The 20,938-nt window shown below is 43.7% G+C and overlaps 1 protein-coding gene across 6 annotated transcripts in view; it reads right to left on the bottom strand.

Moving 5' to 3' along the window:
* Positions 1-20,938, bottom strand: part of LOC146772742 (immunoglobulin lambda-1 light chain-like) — a 365,210-nt gene that overhangs the window by 231,493 nt on the left and 112,779 nt on the right. Inside the window, exons 1-2 of one of the 6 annotated variants that reach the window (XM_085636773.1) lie at positions 14,282-14,380; positions 13,842-14,163 (exon numbers count right to left, since the gene is read on the bottom strand). The exons of the other annotated variants lie outside the window; for them this stretch is intronic. Coding sequence (XP_085492899.1) covers positions 13,842-14,163; positions 14,282-14,330 — 371 coding nt within the window. The 5' untranslated portion in view covers positions 14,331-14,380. Of the gene's footprint in view, positions 1-13,841; positions 14,164-14,281; positions 14,381-20,938 lie in introns of those variants that run through there. 6 annotated transcript variants of the gene reach the window in all.

Below are 20,938 nucleotides of genomic sequence, written 5' to 3'. Positions count from 1 at the left end.
AAACAGGAACACGCTTCAAAGTATGAAATGATGTTCATAAAGAATCTGACTTTGATTAATTATTTTATTTAAGGATTTGCTGCATCGACAGCACAGACTGCTGACTTTTGTCTCCAACAACCTGCTTTTTCTTCGGTGCTGTTCCTTGAGAAGGGAACACCCAGTTAGATGGGTTGTTTGTATCTTTATTTCTGTTGTTTGTCAACACAAATTGTTCAGTTTTCGCGTTCAAATGCTAAGCAAGTTGTTGCTGTTTCCAATGTGTGAGTCAAACTTTAACTAAAATAATTTTGTTACATTTGCATTTTTATCAATATTGTAAAAAGTGAGGATGCCTGTAAACAGTCTAATGACGCTCTGGTTTAAAAGTATTTCGGATGCATTCGTTAAACTACAAAGTTACAGAGCCCTCTGCTTTAATGTTGGTATTCACTAACATTTTAAACCAACAAACTCTTTGGAGAAACACAATAACCTCACCACCTGGCAAGGATGCTGGAATAACGCCAGAGGTTTATGGGTAATGGAGAGACTCAATTAAACTCCTTGATGGTCTTTCCTTCCGCCTAATATGACTGAAGCGGACATTTTAGAGAGCGGCTATTCCAGCTTACAAAATGGTGGATGCTACTTGGCAAGTGGAGCACACCATGTGCATTGTAACATGTGTCCTCCTTAAAGAAAACCACTAACAATATGCAAAGGCTCTAGGGCAGTGCAACTGGTGCGGCCAGACTGGGCGCTGACCTGAGTGGGGGGGGTGGGCACTGACCTCGGGGAGGGGGAAGGGGGTGTTTAGCAATAAATTGTGATTTAAAAACATCTTCGGCAGGGTTCCTTGTGCGTCCAGTAATCAGGCACCATAAAAAATTTCAAGATAACTCTTGTGATAATGTTCCTGCTAGAGAGAGAGATCAGAGTTTTGTCTAGTGCTAATTTTGACTCGCCATAAAGTAGTGCAGAGGGTTCATATGCCTGCTGCAAAGAACGCGTACCCTGCAGGTCACAGATCTGTATTTTATGTGGCTAGCTGAGTGGATTACTGCTTTTGTCACAGAGATTCTTTTTTTAACCGCAGTTCATAAAATACAACCCTAATATAGAACAGTGACTGTTATGAACTGTCATCAAAGAGCTGTATGCAAGCTGCATAAAATAGGTTAGGACGTTCTGTATTTCTCCCACAGTTTTTCATTATCTATTCTTAATGTTGCTGAAAAGTGTTTGTTTGGGTAGATATACATTCTTATTGGTAAAGTCAGCCTTCCCCAGCACTTTAAAACAAATGAAATGTATGTGAGAGAGGGCCTATGGAGAGATGTGGGGTACTTTTGCCTGGTAGTCGTGAGGGAATCCGAGAAAGTGGTCATGGGGGGAGGGGGGGGGGCAAAAATGGTTGTCGCTCTGGGCACCAACAGCTCTAAAGCCGGCCCTGGCCCTGTCCAAATGGCTCATACTCCAAGTCAGGGAACTTGCTTACCTGCATTGAGACATCTTTAGTTGATTTGGGACACTTCAGTTGCGAGGGATGAGTTGATAATTTCTCGAGCCGGTATGGTAGGAGTGGTTTCTTTATGAACGCTTTTGGAGATCCTGCTAGGTTTATAGAATTTATTAGGAGATTGGTGACTTTTATAGTTTGACCGTAAAAATGTGCACCAGGTAAGATGTATTGAGGAGGTTGAATGATTTACTGAGGTTTACACTTGAGCGCTTTTACGCCTTTTTAAAAGATCGTGAGAACCCCACATTTTGACCTTGCGTCATCATATATTGTCATTATTTAGTCTGTTGCGACACCATGTAACACCCCACCATCCATGAAGACCAGAAGGCCTTTAATTGAGTATCCTATCGAACAGCATGCCTCCCGACACAGGTGTCTCTGTCTGCTCTCCTTAACGTGGGGCAGTTTACAAACCTTTTCATTCCATGGAGTATATGCAACCTTATTTGGTCAGAATCCGATGTCTGCAACATTAGACTGAACAGATATATTATTCAGAAGGGGGATGGGAGCACACTGCCTCACTTCACAGCACCGTTCGCCCCTTGTACGCCTTTGAGACGTACTGAGACCTGAGAGGTCGGTGGCAGCATTCTCAGCAACCCCTGATGAAATTAGCTTCTGATCTCTACTGATGAAGGATAAAATCCAGAAACTCGTGTCTAGAGATGAACAGCACTACCTGCACCAACTTTGGAGAACTACTACTACTAAAATATTCAAGCAAGCACTGATTGTGAACTGCATTCACCATAATGCAAAGGGGCAAACTGTGGTGGGAAGTGAGGCTGTGTGCTCCCACCCCCTTTTCACCCCCTCAGTAGGGAACCTGCGGTCTGTTACAAGGGTCATTCTACAGAGAAGCGTTTGCCTCATTATCACTGATAAAGCTAATTTTCAGCTAAATAGAAATGTATCTTTAGCTAATGTAAACAGTTGATGTGTTATCTTTTGCAATGTGGCAATTTTACACACACAAACATTCCATTAACTTGCAGGAATAAATCAAGACAACTCACATTTATATTGGATCCGGATCACATTGCTGGTGCACCCAAGCTAAATGAGCAAACTCAATTCAAGATTTAATGCACAAAACAGACCACAACAGCATAAATTAAAGCCTGAAATCATTCTAACGCTCAGTAGGGCGTCTAGCCTCTGAATTTCTTGTCTTTTTGACCACTGATTTGCAAATTCCATGCTGTCTATTGAGCCATACTTTCTTATTCTGATTGTATGTTTTCTTCCATTGCCTTTTGAGACTTCATGTCACTGTTGAATCATCTTGCCTTTTGACAACGAGGTATCCATGTTTTGGTGGGTACCACTGACGTGAACTGTTGTCAGGCACTCGTGGAACCCCATTGCATGGTTCAGCACTTGAGTAGCTGTAGGTTTTGCTTGGGGTGCTGCGGTCAAGTTTCTGCGAGTGGGTAGTATATGTTCATATATTACTGTAGGTATTGTCCGTGGGAAGTTGAGGTGAAAGTTTATGATCTAGTGATTGCTGCTGGAAGTGACTGTTTCCTGTGACTGTGATTGTCTTTTTGGGGAAAAGAGAGCTCGGAAAGTGTACCTGCTGAGTGTCTGGGTTCCTAGATTAGTTAATGAAAGTCTGGAGCATCAAGGTCAGTAAGAAAGCGTAAGGTTTGATGAAGTCAGGTTCCTCAATCGAAGTGGCGCAATCTCTTGTGATAGACGACAGGAGTGATCTACTTTCTGGCACAAAATATACTTTGCATTGAGAAGCTGATGCAAAATTATACATATGTTTGCTACATGCCCTTTGCTTTTGGTATTTTGGCAGGGAATTAAACATATTTGTAAAACTCGCCTTGATCTAGATATAGTATTTACTATAAGAGACATCATGCTTGGATATAAGGTCGATTTTAATCAGGCACCAAGGTATTTTATTGCCATTTTTTCAGTTACTGCTAGGCTTGCTATCTCAAGGGCCTGGATTGCTCCAAAGCCTAGTAGCAGGGCTGAATGGTGGGCTATCATGGTGGAGATTTTCGAGAGAGAAAAAGCTTTGCAAAAACTTGAGGGATACGGTCATGGCTGAAGTTGAAGGCTGTCTGGCATTTAATGATAAAAGACTGACATTACGTTTAGAGTGACTTTTTGTAAATTCTCATATGTTCACAATCCTCAATTCAGATGGTAGATACCTTTTTTATGTCTTTCAAATGTTTATTACACCAACGATATGAACTCCTATGTGTTCATTTGTAAAGTTATAATGACTGTTATTTGTTAATGAATTGTGTTTATATCCCTTGCATCAATCAAAACTATTTTAAAAAAAGAAGCTGATGCAACCTCAGTGCAATCTGGCTCGGCGACATGGATCGCCAAGATCCTGCACTGTCTATGCCTAAGATGGCATAACAGGGCGGAATCTGCTAACACACCTAGGCTTTGCCACAAGCCAAACCTACTAATGAGAAGGTCTTAGGTTTGTGGAATCCTAGTTCCAAATGAAAGCAGGCACAAAGCTCAAGTGAAATATTGTGTATTGTTCCTATTTGTAACATATCTAATTACTGCAAATCACACATTTTATGCTACTTACCACTTGGCAACACAGAGAAACACAGAGAAAAATTGTCAATGGACAATGAGTCCATTGAATACAAAGGTTGCAGTAAACACTGCTTGGTCAACCATGTGCCATAGTGTAATGCTTAGTGACACATTGAAAGACTTCAAAGCAGTAATACTTCATTCAGTAATTTAAAACCATAAAAGTGCAAAGTACATAAAATACATAAAAAGATAAGGCCATCATTTCCAATAGCATTGGACGCTCAGTCTTAATCGACAGCCACTAAACTTACAAATAAGCTCCATTAGAAACGACTCCCATCGCGCGAACCAGTGTCGTAAATATATTAAAAGAAACATACAAAGCAGCCAAATTTGGTACCTTTTACAAAAATGAATAGCCCAGGTTATTTCAAGTATTGCACATAATAACATCTAAAACCTTTGTTCCTAAGTCTAAAAGCTCCCGCCAAAAAAACTGGCAACTTGAAAGGCTTATTTTGTACGAGTGGACCAATGACATTATCAGAGGGCGAGTCTTCGTAATTTCAGAGCTGCAGAGTTTTGACTGCTTGCACAATGCAGAGCTTCATGATTTTCACCCAGTGACTCATTCCATAAATGTTGGAAACGTCTATCAATAGATGTCTTTTGCCAGGTTCAGTGCTAACAGGAGAGCCCAACCTTTCCTTCAATGGAAGTACACTTCCTATGGAAGTCGCGCTTTGGAAATCTGGAATTCCTAGCTCTATCTGTGTGATATTTATAATTAATTACCTGGTGTTCTTGGAATGGTCAACCTAGCTTCGATCCAGTTTGTACTGCTGTATTATAATAAAATCACACTCTGTCATGGCTGCCGCTGCAGTGATTGAGTGCCGGGTGGTGGCAGGTTGTTGGCCTTGAATGAATTTGCCTGAGGTGCTGTTGTGCCTGGTTTGTCTTCTTTGCCCTCCTCTAGGTTTATTGTTTTCAGGATCACATAGGATGTGGCGACTGCAAGATATCTTGCAAGTTAGTGGCTAGCTGAAACTGTTGCTATTTGTGGAATACCTTTAAAGTGCCCAAGGGGCGGTGGAAAGGCCCCATATCCTCCCCTGAACTTGCGTCAAAGGAATCTGTGCGCTTCTTGTTGGCATCTTGAGCACATACATTAACTCCAAATGTCTACGCGTTAATGCATGTCTTGCCGACAGCAGAGTCCAGAAACACAAAGAGGCAATAGAGAGATCCGTGCAGATGCATATGTAAATCCAGAGAATGATATCTTGAGTGTCACGGGATCTGTAAACGTATCAGATATACAGTGGGAAAGGAAATAATTGAGGAAAAAGGTATAAGATGGTAGAAGGAGGTCTCCTGTGTGAGGGGGGCATAAAAAGGAAGAACATGCACGGTATATAAAAATAAACATTTAAATGTATGCAGGTGGAGCCCATTTTCCTTGGGAATACAGGGTGACTGATTCCAGACACCATTACAACTAAGCACAGTTCTTGTGCACTGGGTCTTAGTGTACAGAGGCTGGGTGATTGGCATCACCAAGGCCCATGATGTGTCTATAGCCAGCTGCACTCAGTTGATGGACTCATGCTTTGAATTGTGGAGAACAGAGTTTGGGATTGGGTGTTTCGAAAGATGCAGGGCAGTAGCTTCTCAGGGAATCTGGTCTGGGTGCAAGAGATGGAGAAAGGATACACCATGTGTCCAGTGTTGTCGTGCATGGGCAAGGTTTATGCCTAGCTGTTGGACATGTTTAGGACATCACACTTACAATACAACCCTAAAGCAGATTGACATTTATGAGTTATGCTAAGAAATAGAACCATAACACCCCAATACAGTTCTCTCGACTGCAATCGGATATCATTTGAACATCAGACACTGATAGTATCAATATAGCTTGAATTGGAGCTGCGCGAGACAGGGTTGATGTGCAGGGCCTCATCGAAGGACAGGCCTTTCACGCACAGCATGCTGGGAATGGCTAGGGCTATGTCCAGCTACCAGTAGAGGGAGGTGCTTACAATGGAGTGCCAGAATAAAATCCAATCCCTACAGTCAGTACTATGGGTGCCTTTTTAGTTAGATCAACACAACGCTACCTAGAAAAGTCAATACTGTTATTGTTAATAACTTTGCCTGCTTACAACAATTTGCACAAAACTTAATAAAAAGTATATTATTTCTGGGTACATCCTCCAAATATTTTGCAGTTGGGTTAAAGGAGCAACAATTATAAGAGGTCCAAAAAAGTGTTTCAAAGTCTGGCTTGAGCTGTCTGCAAGAGGCATTATTACCAATACTCTCCCATACACACAGATAGTTCTTTAGTTCCACCAAAGAGAACAGTTCCTCTCTCACCTCATGCTGTTGACTGTAGATGCATGAGTACCGCCCTTTGGACTACGTCATCTGGCTTGACAATGCAAATGTCTGCAAGATGCATTGTCACCCATACTTAAGCATAGATATGTAGAGTTGTCTTTGGCTCCTCCCCACAGGAGTTCTACTCTCTCATGTCATGCTGTTGGCTGTTTGGGATATTTTCTACCTCTAGTGGAGTCTTGAATTGCCATGGGTGGGGGTTATTTTAGATCTAAAAAGTACACTCAGGTACAATATATTAATTTCAGTACATCTTACATTCATTGCGTACTTTAAAAAATCCCTTTTTCCTATTTTTGCCCTTGAAGCATCCCTTCTATGCCAGTCTCACCCCATTGGGTGGTGCCTTTGCTGAGCAAAAATAACAAAAGTAAAATTCAGTATCACCATATTGGTGTTATATAATCCCAGTTTTTCTGTCCCAGATGAAAGACAAGCATGTTGCAGGAGCCTTTTGTTTTCCTACTGTCAGAGCAGTCCAGCAGGATCCAAAGTCATTGGCAGGAAGTGCCTCAAGCGACTACCACAGCCCGCCTTCCTCCTCAGCCAATCAAAAGGCTGGTATAATGGAAGGCTCATGCTCAGTACCTGCAAGGAGCCGGGGATTAGGATAACAAAATAATTACAGAAAGCTCACTGTTCCTATTTAATGACGCAAAATTCAGCTTTAAAAAATTTCGAATGTAAACCTTGTACAACAGCTTTTTAAAAAAAAAAACATTCATAGAAAAAATTATTATTTTCAAATACATTTTTAACAAACGCTGACCACCACCACACACAGAAAATGTTTGGGTTATAGGAGACACGATTATATTTTAGTCTTTCTTCTGAGCAGTAGTCGTGTGGTCATCGGTTCCAAGATGAGTGCCGAGCCAATAGGCCAAATACTACTTCACAAATGACTGGAAAATCCGAGTCCATCTTTTATGTTATTTGAGGCCGCCTTCACTGTTGCATCCTGATTGACTAGCTTTCCCAATGCTGTACACATCACATAACTCGGTTTGGTGGAATACTTCTGAAGTATTTTCAGAGGATAAGCACCTGGTGTCCATCACATTTAATTTTAAAAATTAAAACATATGTGGATACCTCTCCAGGGAGAAGACAGACAAGAAAATGAGAAAGGCCTGTATTCACCTCCTATTTGACTCTACAGGACCAGGAGTTTAAAAATTGACCAAGGCCTTGCAGCAAGCTTGGGAGTAAAAAAAATATCCTCACGGCCTTTCCAAGAAGCTGAGCAGTCCATGTTGGCCATTCTTCATGGAATCTCCACTACCGACCAATAGTGATGGGGAATCTGTTTCCTTTCTTTCAAAACTCGTCTAAGCGGGGAAGGGTTCTGTGTGCTGCCCATGCCATTGTCCAATGGCATGGAGAAATGTTTCATTTTCAATGGCGTAAATAGCGGTTCTGGTGTTATGTCACCTCCTTGGATTTGTCTAACAGCAATTGCAAACAGGGTTGCCTTTGCAGAGCCGCTGTAACTTCACCTATGCCTTTGTTGCCCATTAGCCGCGCCTCACAAATCCACTGACTGATGGATTGATTGATTTTGCCCATGAATCAAGGCGGATGAGAATAAGGACTGGTGACACCCAACGTGTGCACTGTTGCACTTGTGATCACAGTATTTGGGAGCTCCAGATTAAACACTCCAGATTAAAAATAAATTAAACATTTATTTTTAATTAAAAATACATATTTTTTCTGCGGTTGGGTAAAGTGGGCAAACAATGTCAACTTGGTGGTGTGACTTTTCCCTTAGACTCATTAATAAGGGATAGAAATTACACATTCAAATACCTTGTAGACCTTCTCCACAGGGAGCACTGAAGCTAAAAGTTCAGAAGAATTAAATAAAAGAATGATTATTGATTTTTTAATCACTCTCTCTCTCTCTGTCTGTTCACAGACTAGGGATACTAGTGCCTTAAATCCCTACTCATCAGACTCGACATTGCAGTCGTTTCTGTAGCCGAGGAAGCTGTAGCCTGCATGGAAGTAATACAGTTCCAAGTGTACATCTCTGCATGGCTGCAGGGGTTAGATGGTCTAGTGGACAAAAGAGGTTGTTGCTGTTGAGGAATCTTGTGAACCAGTGGATTTAGATCTGAGACAGGAGTGAGAGGAAGACTAGACACTGAGAAAGAAACAATGAAGGCAGCCTATCTTTGAGTTTTTACCTGCTGTAAGATTTTAATTGGAATGTGTGGAAGTAAGAACTTTGATTAGATGGACTACCAACATTTATCTGCCAATGGCAATGATGATCACCAAGGATGCCTAGATTAGGCCTATAACACCAGTGTTGGAAAATGGCCCTCTCTGAAGGGTCACACCAAACCTTTTGCCATCCTACTCCTCTTTTTCTGACCTCATTGTTGTTGATTTTCAGACTCTGGGCACTTTTCCACTGCTAACCAGTGCTAAAGTGCATGTGCTCTCTCCCAAAAACGCGGTAAGATTGATGTATACACAATTGGCATATTTAATTTACTTGTAAGTGCCTTGTAAAACGGTATACCATGTAAATACTTCTCGAGCCTGGCATTGCAGAGCTTATATGTGCAGTTTTACTGCCAATTCGACTTGGCATTTGAGACCCTTTGCCAAGCATGAATCTCCCCTTTTATTACACATCAGTCACCACTGAGGTGTGCCCTAGTTAGCTCAAAGGGCAGGGTGCTGTGTATGTAAAAGGTAGGACATGTACTTTTAACTTTTGCATGTCCTGGTAGTGAAAAATCCCTAAATTAGTTTTTCACTACTGTGGGGTCTACTCCTCTCATAAGTTAACATTGGGTATTCCTTAATACAGTTAATAGGCTGTAATTTCTAATTGGGAGCAGGTTACTTTCCCATGCTTGGTGGCTTTGGAATTTTAATGTTGGTACTTCCTGTCCTTTTGTGCCTGCAGGGTCAACCCTTACTTTTCGCCATCCTACTCCTCTTTTTCTAACAAGTCCACATTGTCACTACAGCCAGCTTGGAGCCAAGGCAGGGGAATCAGAAAATTCCATTCACCTTAAAAACATTGTCTAGAAGCGTCTCCCACCTTCCAGGAGGAGGGCACCAGGGTAGAAAAAGGAGACCTCAGACACCAACTCTTTACCACACTTCTGGACCTGTGGACTCTGCCAGGAAGAAGGACTACTGTAGTGCTGAAAGGACTGCTACTCTGCTGGACTACTACTGTACTGGACTGCTGCCTTACTGAACTGCTGCCCGTCCGTCCTCTTGCCTGGTAGAGGAGAACTAGACCTGCAACTTCATTTTAAACTCAAGGCTACCAAAGTGACTCCAAGGACTAGTCTACAGGCTTCCTAATCTGAGCCTCAGGGACATAAAAACCTACCTAAAATCTTGCATAAGCATGACCCAGCTAAAGTGGGTTCCTTACCCCCAAGTGGTGCTCCTCAGATCCTGTCCCCTTGGTGCGGCTTCAGATAGCTATATAGAAGTTTGTGGGCTCTTCACGACCAGGCCCATACGCACCAAGACCTCGCCACCTGCACCACCATTAAACGCAAAGCTCCGGCAGCCTTAATGTTCACGCTACAGCATGAACTGCTCTCAGGGACTGCCAATGCGAAGCTCCAGAAATGCACTGGCAATGCCTGGCCTGCTCTTCGTGCTACTCTAGTAGCCTCTTGCAATGCTCTCCCTGCTCCTTGCGGCCCCCTCCACCATTAATGGGACTTTTGGCATTGATTTGAAAAAGTCAATTTTCAGCTGGTCTAATCTGTACTCCATCATGGCCAGCCTGAACTCGTGACTTTGACTCGGTCCAGCGTGTCCGTATATCCATACTTGGTGCTTTGTGCTTTTTGGCGCTATTGTCACGAAAATCTTTAAACATTCATAACTCCAGCTCTACTGTTTGGAGATTTGTCTTTTTGGTGTGAAATAATTTATTAAGATGTATTCTAACATGGTGTGGGATTTTTCCTGTGCTGTGTTTTCACATTATATTACTGTTTGTGTGCTGTATAAATACTTTACACATTGCCTCTCAGTTAAATCTGACTACTTTTTGTGCCAAGCTACCCAGGATCACACACAGGTTAATTTAGTGACGTTTTTTGATTCATCCTACAGGGGGACTGTGGTTGTTGCTTGGCCAGGGCTCACACCCCAGTCAACCAACAACCCAATTTCTCACCGGCGATTGTTCAGGTCTTACAAATAACAGCCACGTTCTTTCGAAGTCAGTTGTTGATAGAAGTAACTACACAATGCATTGTTTCACCATATACAATACCTGTCCATGAGCATGGTACTCCAGTCAACCAGCGTTGACATGTTGCATCATGTAGAAATTCCAATTCACAGATCCTATGTGCAAGGGGCTTTTGTCTTTGGCACTTAATACATTCTGGATCCACATCTGATTCCCAAATGCTTCCAGGCAGCTGATTTTGTAAATTGCTTTGCATCAGTGGCTAACCACCCCTCCACCAGAAAAATGCATTTGAGTTGTACTATCATATGTCCACTGCCACTGTCAGCACCGCACTGAATGCTTGGGTATAAAGGTCTGGCTGGGTTAAATAAATGATTGCTTAGACTGTATAGCTCATTCTGCCAAAGCGAATCTATGCACATTCATTAGCTTTGTACTGATTGTGGAGATTAGGAGATTTGCCCAAGATCACACTTTGGTCGGGTTGTGGAAGCTAGGATTTGAACCGGAGCACTAGGCGTTTACCGTTAGACTCTTCTTGTGATTATCACACCACACCCCTTTCTCTCCACATGTCGCTATTTCTATGATGAAGCAGGAGCTCCCCTTTTTTAGGACAAGGCATCTGGAAAGCTTCTGCCTCTGCTGGAGATATTAACTTTGTCAGTGTTTTCCTTGCCAGTTTATACATCCGCGCGGCTACTGTGCAGCATGGTTGAAAGTAAAAAAAAAGTGCCAGAGTTGATCACGTCATTGCGTTGTGTTTTATTTCCTGGTTTCAGCCATGCAGCACAGCAGTCAGGACGCTGTACAACTCGGCTACAAAAATACCTTGACTAAGATAAAATATGTCACATAGGCGAGACACGAAAAATTGAATTCAAAGGGCTTCAAAAGGCCTGCCTGAGTTAAGCAGACATTCCGACACCATGTTTATATCAGAGGTTACGCCACCAAAAGAGATGTAAGATGGCCGAGCCAGGAACTATCCATCCAAGTGGCTCAACCTTCAGGAAACCACCATTTTAGCAGTTGTGGTTGGCAAGGATTGGGGATGGCGGGGCAGGGGAGTGAAGAAAAAAAATACACTTACCTTTTCACAACGTCTCTCCTCCGTCGTCTCTCCACGTCTGGGCGAGCCCGGCCAGAACGGAAGCAGGAAACACGCAGGCTCCTCTAAGCCAATAACTACGCTGCTGTCAGTGCTCAGACAGGCACTGGAATGATGTGCATGTTCTCCACCCAGGCTGTGCATTACAGCCGGTAGAGAATATGCAAAGTGAGCATGACTGGTTGGCCGGCCCATGACGACCAACCGTCATGGGCACTTACAGAGTGCTCACCACTCCTCCCCGTGCTCTGTGAGTATAGCAGCCCACCCCGGCCATGCCTGACTTGCCCCTCCCCGCAAAACTGCTTAAGCAGGAAAAAATAAAATGATAATAACATTGTTTTATTATCGTTTTACTTTTACTTTTTTACACTGCTGAAAAGCGGTGAGGCGACGCTCCTCCGCCTTAGCGGAGGAGCCTCCACTGCATCCAGCTTTCCCGATTCAACCCAGCATTAAATGAAGACCTGAATTGTTTGCTGTGGGACTTTAACACTCTTCATTGTAAAAGAAGTATTAAACAATCAGTTGTAAATAATTTCTCCTTGATCCAAAGTGCCCTCACACGACATTGCATGTATCATCACCCAAAGCATCAGTGATAACATAGACTGTCACATCATGAATTATAGTCATGATGTGTGTAACACAAAATAGAGCTATTTGTTTATTCTAAGGTCCACCTGCTTCACACTCTTCTCCTTAGACATGGACAAGTCACTGAAGGCTGGGCCTGGATCGAGGCATATGCCCGGCTCTGGCTCAGCTCGAAGTTCTTGGTTATTACTGGTTGTTGGAACTTTATGGTTTTTGTTCTTCTTTTTTTCATGGTCTGTATATATATGTTTTAATATTTGTGTAATTTTTGTAATTGTTTGTACTTTTATGACTATTGGTCGAAATAAAGATTGAGAAGAAGTAAAGTGGCTCCAACATGAAGCTATCAGCCAATGCCCAGTTTTCAGCCGACGATATGTGGAGCTATTGGGGTCTCAGGGTCTTCATATTCCAACACGCAGAGAGATGTTGGAAAAGAAGCCGGGCCTGGCTAAAGGTGTCACACGTGACGTGGAGCCACTTCGCAGTTCATGATAGTTGAAGCAGCCAAGTTATCTTTTAAGTAACTACACACAAGTCAGGCGCACACCTGCTAACTCCTTCCAAAGGGTTTGGAATATGTGCGGATCCCATAACCCCACCCTTGGTGTTGCACCAGTTGAAAAGGTTGAGACCCACCGCTGAGGCTGCAGGCTCACCTTAAGTATGTTTGTAGTCATCACATCAGAGCGCAAATAGCCATTTCACTTAAGTGAGGGAAATTGGAGGCTTATGGCATAGCTTTCCCTGACATCACTTCCTGTGATATCACTCTACGTGGTGGTGATTGACTGTCCCAATTAGTCCCACCACTATTGTTTTTTTTGCACGTTTGCACTGGTGGTAGGTGCATTTGTTTAACACTGTGCACTGATAAAGCGCTTCAAAATTAAACACAAGGCTCTGTCCTTGATGGTTAAACTGCGGAAAGGAGGAGCTATCTATTCCAGTGTTTGATATGCAAGTATGTAAGCTTGACACCCCAGGTCAATCCCAGCTTCCCTGCTTTACCAGATTGTGTAATCTTGGACAATTCATTTACTTCACATTGACTATTTTTACTTGATAATCACATTTGGGAGGCCTCCATATGGTTCAGTTCAGGATGTGTGCGGATTAAAATCCCCTCTGATATATTCTTTAAAAGACTATATAATGTTGCTCCTTCTCAATTACAATATAGTCCAAATAGGGATACGTCATAAATGACGTCTCTTAGTTCACTCAGAACCTTTGTGAGGACATGGGGGGTCGGCTCATGAAGGCTTCTGATCTCATATTTACCGACTATTATTTCTAATGGCCGTGAATACAACTGCATCATCTGACACACTAAAGTAAAACGGAATGAGGTCTGCGATTTTGTTTTTAAACAATTGATAAAATCATTTCCAGATTTTTCTCTCCTTTCCTTGAAACTTTGAGTTACTGTCTGGAGTATTTTGTTGCTGAATTGAGTCGATAGGTTTTTGTCAGGCTCTGTGTCACAGTGGTATCCGCTCACACTGCTGTACCACTTTGCACAGTAATAATGTGCCGCGTCTGTGATCTGAGCATCTTTTATAATTAGCTGGTAATCAGTCCCGGCGCTGTTCTTTGTGGCAGTGAAATGGTCAGATGAGACCCCGGGTCCATAGCTAGGGTCGCTCCACGAGGGATGGTGATACAGAATGAGCTCCGGGGCTTCTCCTGGGGTCTGTCTGTAGAATGATACATATTGGCCTTCGTGCACTCCAACATTACAGCCAATCGTGGCCCTTTGTCCAAGGCTGACCTGAACCGTGGGAGATATCACAGGTTTCTGAGACTGGACATCTGAAAAGTGAGGGAGAGAAGAAATACAACATTTATGAACACTAGCTGTACAAATAAGCATAGATATATGCATGGCTCTCAGAAAAAGGAAAACACACTTCAGATCTTGCATACTTACAGGATGTCCACAACAGGACACAGAAGGGTAGGATCTGCAGCAGCCTCATTCTTTCAGGTCCTGGGGCTCCTTTCTGAACCTTGAGCACAGAGATGTACAAAAGAGGAAGTCTGACAAGCTTAATATATGCATCAGAGCCCAAGGGGACCAAGAGGCAGGGATGCAAATATGAAATGCACTTAACACATCACTGGACCGAAACAGGAACACAGAAACTGACAATATTCACAGATTTTATTTAAGGTGCTGCCTTCAAGTAGAAAATTGTTGCTGCTTCGAACTTGTGTGTAACATTTTTGTAACAATGTATTACTTACATGTACATGTTTTACAAGGTTGTCAATGTTGTAATTATTTCAGATGCTTCTAAACAGCCAACACACTCATGTTTCAAAAGTATTAGGGACAGGATTCATCAAAATGCAAAGTAACAAAACTCTCTTGGATAATGTTGTGGACACTCTAACATTTGTGACTCACAAAGTCTACAGAGAACCAGAATAGACTCCCAGCAGGTATAATAACACAAGACGTTTAAGATGCCACTTCACAGATCACTACAACTTCACACTATACTCGTCCCTTCCTCTCCTCTGGACTCAGGAGACTCTTCCAACCAGGGGTCTCTGTCTGTTTGTATTCTTTAAGCTTAAGACTTGTACATTGACCCGTTGCCTCTGGCTAATCTTTTGGTATATAAGTAAAACAGACATAAATAAGTACATACATATATTCCTTCATACTCATGCATACATATACACATACATACAATACAGGCATATCCTCCAGGTGGCGCTATTGAGCTGTGTACTCCAAATTCTGGTTCTTTTGATTACCAACTAGAGCCCAGACCTCCTCTAACCAGAGCATCCCTGTGGGTTGCATCTCTAGCAGTCCTGTGGGGGCTCAGGAGCAGCTGTTGCAGGTAAGCATGGTGGAATGGGGGGGAGTCAACGGCCGATGACAACGAGGGGAAATAACTAAAAAAAAGAAAAACAATTACTTTGCACTCAAGCACAAATTAAGGGGTTTTCTTTTTCTAGATGTTGTTTTCCCTTGTCATCGGCCGTTGACCCCCCCCCCCACCGTGCCCCCCTGCCCCACCACACTTACCTGCACCAGACTCTCCAATGCTCTACAGAGGGTCTTCTCCAAAGCATAGATCATCACCTGTAAGCAGCCCTCCTGTGTGCATTCCAGCCTTCTAAAGTCGAAGCTTTTGCTCGGTTGAATTCATATACATATACTTAAATTACAGAGCACGCATTCAAGACTAAAATGTGTATATTTTCAGAACTTGAAAGCCAATAGATGTAGAACAAAGGTTGAATTTCCAAAATATTTTGATATTTGAGTGTTAAACCATGCTGGCTTGGGAAGACTTATTACTAATATTATTACCTTGGTGCTGGAGATGTTGAAGGTTTGGCTGTTATGAATTACCTATGTACAGGGCCACTGGAATTATGTGGCAGTGGAGGGCCAAATTATACAGCAGGATTGAGTAAATTATGCGGCAACAAAAGGCAAATTATGCCGTATAATGCTGCACATTTTGTGATAGTTTTACATCATTATTTTTACACTTGTTAACAATGTCTGGGCATTTGTTGGGCCTCATTAGTACCAGTTTAACACCCAAATATAGCAAAAGGCAACAGAAATGATACCAGTCAACCTTTGCAGGGGGCCTTCCACTGAGCAACATTTTTAGTAACTTTTGAACAGTTACAGCAAGAAACCAATTATTTTTTGCTAAAATCTACAGATTATGGAGCAGATAATGGATTATGTAGCACACGCTGCAAATCTATAATTATGTTAAAAACCCCACAGCTGCCCAATTGCATATATACAGTGCCCTCCCTATGCAGATACATTTCAAACTGAATTTTTTTACCTATCTGCTGATAACCCTACCAGATTACTGCAGATAATCTTGCATATGATGGCCACTAATGTAACCTGTCTAATGTGGTCCCTATTGCAATATGGATAATGTTTGTTAGTAGCTCACAATGATCTTCATGTAATAGGAGTTTGTCTTTTTACAGAAACAGTTGTAGACCGCTGCTAAAGTCCATGCACGTTGGCTGCCTGAACCTTGTGCATTCATATGGATTAGCCGCTTTCACTCCAGGATGAACTGTATAGATCATTTACCCTGGCTGCCTATATCTGGTGCCCTCATCTAGATTGTTACTGCGTTGCTTTTGGCTGTAGATAATTCCTAGTAATTATATTCCAACAATATGATTTCCCTCCTATGGACACTCATACACGAGCAATGAAGAATGGCCCTAAAGTGTACAGGCAGGTCGACCTTAAACAGGTTGCAGTACATCTGCCTAGAACTGAATAAATTACAATTTATAAAGAGGAAATCAAGTTATAATAATTAAGAAGTTTTCAGGATGGGTGTGAAATTTCTTATTTAATGACTATTGGAATATAAAAAATAGTGATTTTCCAATTTTCTAATTCTATTTTAATAGCACAAGGGAACCAAAAGCAAACACGTGTTACGCAGCGTATTTTTTTATTTGGATCTTCTTCAAGTCTTACAAATAACAGGCTTTTGCTCCCAGGTTCACTAAAAACCTGGGGGCATATTTCCAAGAACTTAACGCCACCGTAGCGCAAATGTTTTGATGTTACGGCTGCTTTTTTTTAATTGCCTTATTTACAAGATGCCGCTAACTGCAGTTAGAAGGACATTTCTAGCGTAAACGTGAATTTTCAAGATCGTCACTTCTGTTAGCGGGACTTAATGAAAATGAGATGCAAGGTAGGCGTTCCTGTGTAAAACTGCCACTAAACACACTATGCGATATTTACAAGGAGTTTCTTGCATGGTGCAAAAGCAAAAACGCTGCTGCTAAGTTCAGTTAGAGGCAGTTTTTTAACCCCTTCAGTGCCCATGACGAGATAGTCTCGTCATGGAGCGCGGTTGCGCTGTGCCCATGACGAGACTATCTCGTCATGAACCCCGCCCGCTAATGAAACGCCCGGCACAGGGCGTGGAAAGGGCGGGGCACTGAAGAGGTTAAGACCAAAAAATAGCTTGTCTTAAAATTGGTGCAAACACTTGCGCCCACATATAAGATGTTTGGGTGCTGGACAGCGCTACAAGGAATATTGCGGTGCTGCCCTGCACCAAAGCGAAAGGTGACAAATGTGCCCTATCAATATGATAGGGCATATTCCTGGGCCTCATTCATGAAACATGTTGCATCGCTGCGACAAAACAGCGTTGAAACACTTTTTACTGCGCCCTCCTTGAGACACCATGGATGCGCCATATTTACTGTACTCCATGTCACAATCAATAACAGATACGTCTTGAAGCCTGATGTATCTGTCAGCGCTAAAGTCATCCATTGCTGCAGTTGTGTCGCAAGCAGGATGCAACTCCAAAAATGCATGGGGCCAGCCTATCCTTATGGCACTGCGTCACCCTTACGCCTGCCATGAGGCAGGTATAAGGTTTTGACGCAGTGGCATCCTAGAATTGTCACAATGAAATCTGATAGATTTCACTGCGCCACTCCTATGAGGCGTTGTTGTATGGGAACGCCCACCCTGCATACATCATACCTGACGCAAGTATAATGTGGCACAGGGCTTCACAAGGTCATGCATATGACTAGATGCATCACTTTGTAAATATGGCTCAACATGGTGTAAAATACATGCTGCAAGTGCGTCAAGAAAATGACGCACTGGCGGCTTTAAACTGTCAGAAGAGGTTCATGAACAAGACCCCCTGTATTTTTCCCCTATGTTGACCTACAATGGCTGCCATGCTCCAACGCAGGCACCCTTGCGCCATGGTGGAAGTGTGACGGTGTTGTGGAGTTGATTGATGTTGTACAGGAAGGAACACCAACTTGCACAAAATTAATCAATCCAGTGTATTTCCTCTTTCTCTGTGTGCTGCAGAATGCTGCACACATAGAAAAAGTGAGAAAAATAGCGGAAATTAAAACATTTATCCTCGTAGCGCCTCCCAAACATCACCCTTGGGGTGCTATTAGATTCTGAAGCATTCCGAAGGTTTGCGGTTTCTCGTAATCCTGGGAATGCTTTAGATTCTATTGGGTTAGTGTGGGAACACCCACATAAACACCCATTGAATGTCCCTTTCACACTGTGTAATGTGTAAAAGGGGCACTTATTTTCAAGTCCATGAAAGCCACGTAAAGTGGCTTTGCGTGGCCCTGTAAACAAACTGTGGCAGATTGCGCTACCAGAACATCAAACATGTGACGTCATAGCATTGCAAGAGTACAGCTAGGGCCTCATAAATAAGGCCCTTTGATAATAGGAGAACTCTAACATTTCATCCTTGGCAAGGTCAACGATGCCATGGACCTCCTGCCATTGTAGCTTGGACCATCAAGGAGACCACCACCATTACCCCTGATATACATCGCTCACATGAACAACTGCTCCGTTCCCTTTGGGTGACAACTTGATGTGATCCCCTCTACGTGCTGACCTCTGTACACCGGAACTTCAGCAACAGGAAGTAGAAGATCAGGACCAGGAGAACACCAGAGACTCTCTGGACCTGTCTTTAACCGTGGAAGAAGGAGAGACGCACAACCAGTAATCATTAAATTAGGTGATTTGCTGTCTAAGGAGTCACATCCGGTGGCCGCTCAGACTCCGCACTGGATGGCCACCTCGCAGTGGACCGTTGTCGCTTGGGGAGCGTTCAGGGGATGTGTTGGGATACTGTCTCTTACTGCAATAGTGCATTGTTGCTGTTGCTTGCAGCGCATTCCACCTCTCTTACATAATCTGCTCCAGATTGGGGGTGGCTTGTAGTTATGGGGATGATGCCGGCTCCTCCTACGCCTTCCACTACGACTGGGAATGACAGCTTGTTCCTCTGACCCTTCACTATCTGTCCGCACCTCCTGGTGACCAGTAGATTCCAGCCAGGTCCAGACCTGTTCAGCGGCGTCAAACAATCGTGCATTACCATCTGAGACCACTTGCAGCCTTGGCAGGAAAAGGAGGGAGAATTTGATGCCCAACTCTCGGAGGCATCACTTAACCACTAAAAATGACCCCCTCTGCCTCTGCACCCCATGGCGTAGTCAGGGAAGAAGAGTACTGTGGCGTTATCCACTTTTCACCTCCCCACGCTTAGAACCTGTCCTTAGTGGCAGACGGCTTGCCGGCACTTGATGAGACCGCTCCAAAACAACAAATGGGGAGAGTGCAACTGCTGGCAACCATGTCTCAGTATATGCCACTGCCTCAGCTCCTTCTGCTCCCTCGGTCAGACCCACCAGCTGCACGTTGTTCTGCCGGGAGCGGCCCTCTGCATCCTCAGATCTTCTTTCTAGTGACTTCACATATGCCATTAGCTGCTGTACCTCCAGAGCTGCATTCCGGGTAATAGAGTGAACTTCTGCCAGTTCTTGCTCATTACTGTGTACCTAGTCAGTCAGCTTGCAATTGTTTGCGTGCTCCAGGGTTAATTCAACTGTGCTTTTGTCAATGCAGCTCTCAAGAAAATTGCGCGCTTTTCTGCGGGAGGTACCTATTTTCTCCATAGCTGCGAGAACAGAGTCTAGTTTGGTGTCCAGGGTGTCTGCTGTCACCTGCCCATGCGGCCAGCGACCCCAGCCACTCGGTCCACTGACAAGGAGGAGCTGGCAGGTGTCGATGCCACCCTGTGTCCAGGCGGCCCATCGTTGCAACAGACGCCCAGGCACTCTTTATGACATGTGGTGCGGTGCAGTGTGGCCAGCCGGCCCCTCTCCTCCAGTCACGTGTATGTTAGCTAGGAATCTTTGTTCAGGCGGTACCAAGGGGAATCAATCAATCGATCAGTTAGGGACTTATATAGCGTGGCTACTCAGCCCTGGGGGTCTCAAGGTGCTGGGGGAGGGGGGCTGGTGGCCGGACTGGATAGGGGATCATTCAAAGAGCCAGGTCTTGAGGTCCTTTCTGAATTGGGTCAGTGACACTGATTGCCTGAGGTGCAGGGGCAAGGTGTTCCAGGTCTTGGCAGAGAGGTAGAAGAACTACCTTCCTCCTGTTCTGGTCTTGTGGATCCTGGGGACGGAGGTGAGGGAGAGTTGGGAGGATTGCAGTTGTCTGGCGAGTACTTGGAATATGAGTCGGTGTCCAGGTATGCTTGTCCTTCATCGTGTAGAACTTTGTAGGATTGTGTGAGGAGTTTGAAAGTGACTCTCTTGTTGACTGGGAGCCAGTGGAGTTGTTGGAGGTGTTGTGTGATGTGGCTGCGGCAGGTGATGTCGAGGACGAGTCTGGCTGCAGCGTTAGTATCTTGAACTGTCTCTGGGTGACGTTGGAATAAAGTGCATTACAGTAGTCGAGTCTGCTGGTGATGAGTGCGTGGGTGACTGTCTTTCTGGATTATGTCGACATCCATCTGAATGTCTTTCAAAGCAGGCATGCAGTGTGGAAGCAGGTTGAGGAAACTGCATTGATTTGGCAGTTCATAGTGAGTTATGAGTCTAGTATGATGCCGAGGTTGTGTGTGTAGTCAGTCGGGGTGGGGGGAGATCTCAGAACAGCTGGGCACCAGGAGTCGTCCCAGGCTGGAGGGGTGAGTTCCAGGAAGAGTAATTGGTCATTTCCGAGTTCACCTTGAGGCAGTTGTCTTTCATCCGG

Source organism: Triturus cristatus, chromosome 12 (genome assembly GCF_964204655.1).
Source record: "Triturus cristatus chromosome 12, aTriCri1.1, whole genome shotgun sequence".
Lineage (NCBI taxonomy): Eukaryota > Metazoa > Chordata > Amphibia > Caudata > Salamandridae > Triturus > Triturus cristatus.
Note: the sequence above shows the minus strand (reverse complement) of the source record. Positions and strands in the feature narration are given on the sequence as shown.